The 9,042-nt window shown below is 43.7% G+C and overlaps 1 protein-coding gene across 1 annotated transcript in view; it reads left to right on the top strand.

Annotated features, from left to right (window-relative positions):
- Nucleotides 1–771: 771 nt before the first annotated feature.
- LOC115324519 (chymotrypsin-like elastase family member 2A) overlaps nucleotides 772–9,042 on the top strand; it is a 55,264-nt gene continuing 46,993 nt past the window's right edge. Inside the window, exon 1 of the mRNA XM_040221135.1 lies at nucleotides 772–844. Within this exon, the coding sequence (XP_040077069.1) occupies nucleotides 772–844 (73 nt within the window). The remainder of the gene's footprint in view (nucleotides 845–9,042) is intronic.

Genomic DNA, 9,042 nt, shown 5'->3' with positions numbered 1-9,042 from the left:
ATGCACCGCCTGGTATTTATGTACCATCATCTTAGAATGAAATTGCTATAGTAGTCGCTTTATGGCCCTAAAGCAAACAAAACAAATTATATAATTTGTGATAGGACAATTGTTCATAAAACGTTCATTAAAAAATGTCATCAATTTTTTTTTGCTGTTGTAAATAATGGTCTTCTGTGCATAAAAGCATATTCAAGTCAGTTTCTAAATTTTTATACGAAAATTCACATTCGCGTGGATTTAAGTGACGGCTTTAATATCGGTTAGAAACCAAAGCATTCATTTTAGAAACACTACACATATAAATTGACGAACAGTCAAAATAATTAGGTTCGCATTCGGAGCACACGTCAAAGCGTCATTGCTTTTTTTTTTTTTATTTCGTTACTGAGACATGCCAATTCCATGGTTAATAAGCAAGAGGCAGTTGAGTTGGTTTCTTCCGTTGTTAAAATTTCGCAACCTGTAGATGGGCGTACGCTGGAAGCTACTTCACGTGGTAGGCTGCGTAGTCTGTCAGCTGCAACTCCTTGTTTATTTCCTCCTAATATTCAGTGTGGCCTTTCCTAAATGTCAATAGTTCACCTCAGCCTTTTATTTTTATTTCTTTGCGCTCGCCTTGAGTAGACAAACGTCATATGAAAGGCAAGTGCCTCACGTCACGACATTTAACAATGACAAAACACACAAACCGTTGCATTTAGAGCTGTTCGCTTAAATAAAAGGGCAAAGCGTGCTTGAATCCCCGCGCGTTTCGAGAGAAGCCGTAAAATGAAAGCCAACGTATTAATCCTGATTATTTTCTACTTAAAACACAACTCCGCATCTTCTCCTCGTTTAACCGGTATGTATCTAGCATGCGTTTTTGAAATGTAATTGAGATGTAGCGCGTTTTCACCACTATAGTTAAGCAACCCATTGTAAAGTTCAAGATTACACAGCTACATTGTGCTTACTATGCTATACTCAACGTATTTCAGCTGGATTTTGTTGTGATCTAGTTAGAAGACCCCCAATATGCCAAGTCGATGGGGTGATTTCCTATAAGTATCTCGCAAGCAAGTTCAACTCAAAATTATTTTCCCTAATTAGGAAAATGTTCTCGACATACGGGATAAGCAGCCGGCACCATCAAACATCAACACTGAAATTTTGTACAGTTTCTAGTTTCACATATAAGTACTATCGTAACATATCGTCACGGTGTCAGGCGAAGAAATGATAAATAATTAACTGGCACGAAAGGTTTTATCGGCGAATTCTTGCTGAACAAAATAAAAAAGCCAGCGCCGAGACAGAACAAAAGCGGGCGGTGATTTGTCCGCGTCACAGAAAACGAGAGAAAGCGAATCTTCTAGAAGTCCGTGACCAAGCGTTGCTTTTCGGCCCTGCGCGTTCCATTATCCCTCCTTTTAAAAGCGCATCGTCCCAATCCAACGCGAAAGGAAAACAAAAATGACTAATAAAAAAAAAAGTACGGTGAGTGAGAGAGAGAGAGAGAGAAACCAGTTTACTGAAACACCAGTCAATGAACGCCAGGAGAGAAGTCCATCTCTCCCTTCGCCCCTAGCCGTCGGCCGGAATGTCTTAGTACACAGCAACAGCAAGGGCTTGACCGATGATCTCCTGCTGGACTTTGGGATCTGGGCTGCGGAGCAAAGTCTCCCAGGATTCTAGAGTGCACGAGCTATCGTACTTGGTCGGACATCTCCATACCATGTGGACCGAATTTGCTGCCTCATCGCAAATTTAGTACTTTGACCTGAATACTTCTGGATGCGACTGGCTGTAGAGTACTGGTTTGGTAAATAACGCCGTCTGTAGGTTCCTCCACCTAATCCCCTCTTTCTCACTGAGCGTTGTGTCCGCTCTCAGATAAATTTGTTTATTTATTTATTTACTATAAAACCCTTAATGTTCTCGAGCCCTTAATTTTCGCGAATTTCACGAATTGAAGAATTCGCGAAATTTAAGGGGGCGCGAAAATTTCGGTCCTTAAGATTTTCAATGCAGGCGTCTGGAATTCGCGAAATTTAGTGGTCGCGACTGTATCATTTGTGACCGATTTGCGAAAAATAGGGGCCGCGAAAATAAAGGGTTTTACAGTATTTCAGTACCTTCAAGGACCAGGGGGCGTTACAAAAGGGAGTGATGGAAACATAAAAACAAACAACAGGTAGTTAATTCAGAAACTGAACAGAGAATGAAAAATGCAGACAACGCCGGTTATTAAGAAAGTACATAACACTCAATGGCAAGTCTGAAAGTGAAATCGTCGGTAGTCGTTGCGATGGAGGCGGGCAGGCGGTTCCATTCGTTACTAGTCCTTGGGATAAATGAATCGAAAAACAAGTTAGTGCGACAGTGTGGCATGCCTACTTTGTTATGGTGGTCCGAACGAGATAAGACGCATGATGGCTCTGAAAAAAGTTGGGTTTTGAGGTGCGGATTATAATGATATTTTTTATAAAATAGCGTGAGTCGCGATATTTTTCTGCGCAGAGAGAGGTTCGGAAGGTTCAAGATTGCGTTCATAGAGGATACACTAGATGAACGGGAGTAGTTCGACAAGACAAAACGTGCGCTGCGATTCTGTATCATTCTAAGTTATTAGTAAGAAATTCCAGGCCTGTGTCCACACCGAAGATGCGTACTCCAGTTTAGAGCGTACGAGAGTTTTGTAGAGGAAAAGCTTTAAAGATGATGGTGTCATTGAAAGGTTACGACGCAAATATCCAAGCATGCGGTTAGCGGCATTTACTATATGTTTAATATGCATTTGCCAAGACAGATTAGCGGTTATGTGAACCTCTAGGTATTTATATGACGTTACTTGTTCAAGTGCACTGCCTGAAAGTTGATAATCGTAAATGTTGCCACAAACGGTCTGACGCGTAATTCTCATTACTTTACGCTTGTTAGTATTCAGACGCATTTTCCAGATATCACACCAATCAGAGATTTTGTTAAAAGCACATAGGAATCTGAACTAGTAGAAATGACTCGAAAAATGACGCAGTCGTCAGCAAACAACTTGATGGATGTGTCGATAGATTTACGAAGGTCAATAATGTAAATGAGAAAGAGAAGAGGGCCAAGCACAGACCCTTGCGGCACACCTGAAGTGACGGGGGACGAGGATGATTTGAAGCCGTTAGCAACTACAAATTGGGTTCTGTTAGACAAGAAACTTTCAATCCATGCGAGAATATTAGGGTCAATATTTAATCTGCTTAATTTCAAACAGAGTAGCTGATGAGATACGAGGTCGAAAGCTTTAGAAAAGTCCAAAAATATGCAGTCAACATGAGATGGATTATCTAAAGCAGCAAAACGTTCATGTGTAAATGAACTGAGTTGTGTCTCACAGGAGAACGTCTTACGAAAGCCGTGCTGGCATAATGTAAAAAATACATTACTTTCAAGGAAACTAACAAGGTTAGAATAAATTATATGCTCTAAGATTTTACAAGGAAAACTAGTTAAAGATATTGGTCTGTAGCTAAGGGAAGAATGCGAAATTCCTGATTTAAACGAGGGTACCACCTTGCCCACCTTCCAATCGCCGGGCACAATACAGGTATCTAGGGACTGTGAAAAAAGTTTCGACAAAATTATGGAGGAGTATACTTCGGTGTTCTCCAGGTACTTTGAGTTAATATCATCGGGTCCAGATGACGAAGAAACTTTTAAATTTCGGATTAAATGCATCACACCAACCCAGTCAATCAGCACAGGATCCATAGGAAAAAAACTCGAATCAGCAACATCAGGAAGACAAACGGAGGGTAGATTCAAGAACGACTTTGCAAACACTTCATTAAACACAGAGCAGCATTCAGACTGAGGAATACTCACACCATTGTCGTCGTTTAGATATATCTTATTCTGTTTCGGACCACCAACAACGTTCCAAAACTTTTTAGCGTTGTTTATCAGTAACGAAGGAAGTGTGTTATGAAATAAAATCCTCTTAGCTTCTTTCATTACGTTTTTAAACAGAGCTGTAAATTGACGATAAGCACACCAGTTGACATGACTCTGACTTTGTTTGGCTTTGCGATATAATCGTTTTTATTATATAAAATACGCTTTAATGGAACGTTGAACCAAGCGGCTCGATGCTTACATGAGATTACGCGTAATGGTATGTATTTTTGTACTAAATAGTTCACCTTGTCCCTAAAAAGATACCAATTAGTTCCGATAGTACGTTCCGAAAAATCCAGCATGTATTCATCTAAAAACGCTTCAAGCTCTCTGTTTATAGATTGATAGCCAGCCTAGTTGTAGTCTCTAATATACTTTGGTTTAGTGACTGAACGATGAACAGATCCTTTAAGAGTGAAATTAATAAAGCAATAATCACTTAGACCGGGCAAGTAGGTTATTGAGTTAAGCAAGTAAGGAGATGTCAAAATGAGATCGAGAATATTGGCACTCAATAATGAAGTTTGTGTAGGTTCTGTTACCATTTGGGAAAAATTAAAATCAGAGGAAAAGGTTTACAAATGCCGTAGATTAGCTATGTGACTCGGAAACAACCGGGAACGAATCACTCCAAAGTATTTTCGGAAAGTTGAAGTCGCCTAACAAAAATATAAGCGAATGAGGGTACCTTACGACAATATTATTTAACAAGTCATGAAGGTCATTGCAAAAAGTGGAGGATAAAGTTGGTGGCCGATAACAGGCGCAGAAAATCACGTCACGGTGGTTAATACGTATATCTGCGCAGACCACCTCTAAACACGAAACAACAGGGACATAAAAAAATTGTATATGATCAGCAATACCGATTAGGACACCTCCTCCTGATCTAGTACCGCGATCACAGCGATAGATATTACACGACTTTTCACACTCAAATACTTCATTGTTAGAAATCTTGGCAGATAACCACGTTTCTGTTAGTATGACGACATCAGCACTACAAGTATCAATAAGGGACGACAAGTCATCACGCTTGTTTACAACGCTCCGAATGTTTGAAAAAAGAAAGCAGTTGTCACGGAAAGGATTATTTGCACGAGGTGATTGTTATGTCGAATTACGATTCAGGCTCGTTTGGCACAGTTTCAACATGACTGGCGGGATCAGGTCCATCATTGTGGGAAAGCATTTCACAAACACTGTTAGATGACGAAATATAAACGTAACACCTCTTGTTAATAAATAACTTATCGTACCGAATTGAAAACTGCTGACCGCTAGCCTTGCCGTATTCAGTTAGTTTCCTGCGTAAAGTGTGAGTAGAAATGCAAAAGTCTTAGCTGACACTGATACCGGCAACTTTCAGTTTTGATCTCGCCGCAAATATAGCATCTTTGACCTTAAAACTGGAAAATTTAGCGATCACTGGACGTCACTTGTTTGGTAGCTACTTGCCCAATCTATGTGCTCGTGCAATCGACTCTTCAGAAAGCTGCATGTTCAGCGTGGACGAAAGGGCTTCACGAACACGTTTTTCTGAATCTGACCACGACTCTGAGGGTACGTCCGGAAAACCGTGAAACAGCAAATTTTCTCGCCGCGAGTCCTCGATGTCGTCTAAACGACGTGCAAGATTAGCTGTCTCAGAGCGTAGAGCAACAGATACAGTGCTGGCAATGTCTTCCTTAGTGCAGCCCTCTGAGGCAGCCATCTTTTGATCAATGGTTGTTAGCCGCTCATTGATGTCGGTCATTTGTTTTTCCAGATTAATTTGAAATTGTTTAACTTCACTAAGTTGCGAGAGGACCTCGAAGTGATTTTTATCCATTTTCGCCGACAGTTCTTTCAAAAAGAACGTTACATCGTTGGATTTCGCGACAGAGTCCCCCTTATTAGGCCCGGGATTTAGTTGAATGTCCCCACTCAAAAGTAGCAGCTTCGTAACATACAGGCATTCACAGGCAGTGTTAAGAAGAACGGTTGGGCATGGAACGAGCAGTAAATTCACATTGTTCGTTTACAATGCAAAGAAGAGCTTCGACTAACCTGCACAAGAAAGTAGAACATGATTTGGTGCGTATGCATGGCTGCCATGGCTGCCGCTCTTTCATGCCCACTGGCAAAACAGGTCGCCAGCACTTGCTTTAAAGGCCGCTTGAAACTTGATGTTTGTGCCGATGGAATCGATGAAGCCGAAGATGGTGACGTAACGCAGGCGGAACCAACAAATGAAGACGCTGGACAACGTTAACTTGTCTGCGATGAGTGATCCATGAGGTTTGACGAACTCGCTGACGCACCACGCCGAAAAGGATGGAAGCACGTGCCATTCCCCAAGAAAATCTGCACAAGAAAGCAGAACATGATTTGGTACGTCTGCATGGCTGCCGCTCTTTCATGCCCACTCCTTAGTCTGCAGTGTAGTGATTTCCTGATATGCGCGCATATCCTCTCTGCTGTTGATAGTTTCGGGGACTTGTGTGGTTCCGGGGTCGACCGGTAAGTGAAACCTCGGCCGACCGAATGAGCCTCCTCGTTCTGTCTAAGTCCCTGGTTGATCTCGTGCCCTAACGAGCAGAACCAGCTCTCTGGGTCCTCCTTCCATGTTTAATATACGCATGGCAGTCTCCATCATCCTCCCCGATTCTTAATTTCTCACAGCGTTTTGGAGTCGCTGATGACCACCTTAACCCCCCCATTGGCTGACAGCCAAGGCTATGGCCACTTCTTCAGCTTCTACCGTCTCGACGCTACTGACTGTGCAGCACGTTCACCGGAGTGCCGTATTCCCTAACCGCCACGGCCGCCGTGTGCAGCTTTGCTCTCCTAATCTGCAGCGCCCGTAGATAGGATGTCCTGTCGACCTGTATACCTAGCTTGTAATGCCTCCGCCCTGTCTTTATATCTGCCTTCGTGAAAGGCAGGGTTTACGGGTGGCGGAGGGATTTTAATCTCGTCCCTGATCTGTTTCGGTATGTCTCTTCAGCGCACTTGCTTATGCTCGGGCGCGTAGCCGTATATCTCTAAAAGTTTCCTCCCCGTTTTAGATCCGAGTATGATTTGATGCTGCGTGGTAACGGCAGCCTCAATCAGCTTTTCGAGAGTGTTCGATGCCCCTAGTCACAGACGTCTGTCGGTGGACGTGTTCGAGAGGATTCCGCGCGCCACCTTGACACTTTTCCTGATATTGATTTCCAAACTTGTTCCGTTCCACTCCATTCAGTTGGAGGTAGGGTGCCACGTACACTGGCCTACTGATTACAAAAGGTTGCGCGAGTCTCAAGAGACTCGGATCTTTCATCCCAGCGTGCCTGTTCGCTATTCGTCTAATGAGACGACCCGCCTGATTTGCACTGGCTTCTAATCTAGCAGGCGTTGTATGGTTCTTCTGGTTCGCCCGAATCTTGGCACGAGGATGTAAAATAACTGGACGATATTACTGGTTAAAGCATGGAAATGGGTTTCATGGGACGATGCCCGTTTCAAGCTCGCACCGTGGCGGATAAATAAAAATTGATGCTTGCCCCTAAGCCGGCTCTCGTGATCGTCGTCGTCTTCTCTCTTTGACCGATCGCTGTTGAAAATATTCAACAGGCTGCCGCCTCAGGTGGACAACGAGGCACCTCGAGTGAATAAAGAAGTTGTACTGGCCGTCGTAGTATTTGTCCACTTGCCAACTTTAAGTCGCATGAACGAAAGTGGGAATCCCGACCCACATGTAATTCCGTTATCCGTCCTAGTTTCCAGATCGTTTTAGGACGCATTGGCTCGTGTATAATTACGATGTCTCCGACCTTTAGATCATTATTTTCCTGTGGCTTCGCATGATGTGCCGAACGCAGCTGCAGAAGGTAGTCGGACATCCATCTTTTCCAAAACTATGCAACTAGTCGTTGTCGGTAGTTCCAACGTTTTGAGAGTTCATCTCCTCTTCGTTGTAACGACTCGGCGTCTTTGGATGACGGCAATGCTGTGAGTCGCTTGCGGGTCAGGAAATGAGCAGGAGTTAAGGCTCTTGGCTCTTGGCTCTTCGTGCTCTGAATGCATAAATGTCAACGGTTGTGAGTTCACCGCATCCTCGACTTTTTGTACCACAGTGGTGAGCCCCTCGAAGTTTAGTGAACTTCGTCCAAGACTTTTTCGATGCAGGATTTCACGCTACGAACCATCCTTTCCCAAAATCCTCCCCACCAGGCTGCCCATTCAGCGCTAAATTTCCAGCATATCTGGTTGTGGGCAACGTAGTCTTGAACGTCCTGGTGGCGTAAGGCTGTCCATACCTCCTTGATGTCTTTAAACAACCTTTTGAAGGTGAGAGCGTTGCCCGAGTAGATGACCTTTGGCAGACCTCTTCGTGCCACAAACCGACGTAGTATTAATAAGGTCTGGGAAGACATGCTTGATATGACTTCAAGGTGCACCGCTCTTGTCACTGCGCACGTAAAGAGAGCTATGAACACTTTTTTCGGGGTCATGTTCTTGGTATAAAGGGGCCCTACAAAGTCGACTCCCACTATCTCGAAAGGGTTGGTTGGCACGATGCGATTAGCAGGTAAAGGAGCTGATGGTGCTGACAGTGGCTTGAGCCGTTATCTAGAGCATGTAGGGCAGTTGTTTACACATTTCTTTACCAGTTGTCTGCCTCGAATAATCCAATATCTTTCATGCAATTGCGTTAGTGTCTCAGCGACTCCTGCATGTGGAACTCGGATGTGTGCACTTGAAATTGTCAACTCCGTTATGCGTTGGTTGGCTGGTAGAATGACAGGATGTTTTACTTCTTCTGAGGAACGCAATTCTTGGAGCCTCCCGCCTGCTCGCAACCCTCCTTTGTCATCAAGAAAGGGGTTAAGCTGGGTGATCTTCGAGCTTTTACTTACTTGCCGTTATCTGTCAGTGAGTCTATCTCTTCAGAGAATACCGAGTTTTGAACATGTGTGATTCAGCACAGTTCTGCTCGGGTTACTTCGTCCGCTGAGAGGTGATTTGCCGACAGCTTTTCGCTTGAACAATTGTTCCTAAAACGAAGTATCACAGCAGTAACTCGGATTATCTTCTGCAGTCTGCTGTTACGATGGAGGTCGAACAACAGCTCGAAAGAGCTAGTTC

This window comes from Ixodes scapularis, unplaced genomic scaffold, assembly GCF_016920785.2.
Source record: "Ixodes scapularis isolate PalLabHiFi unplaced genomic scaffold, ASM1692078v2 PGA_scaffold1__304_contigs__length_218370807, whole genome shotgun sequence".
Taxonomy (NCBI): domain Eukaryota; kingdom Metazoa; phylum Arthropoda; class Arachnida; order Ixodida; family Ixodidae; genus Ixodes; species Ixodes scapularis.
Note: the sequence above shows the minus strand (reverse complement) of the source record. Positions and strands in the feature narration are given on the sequence as shown.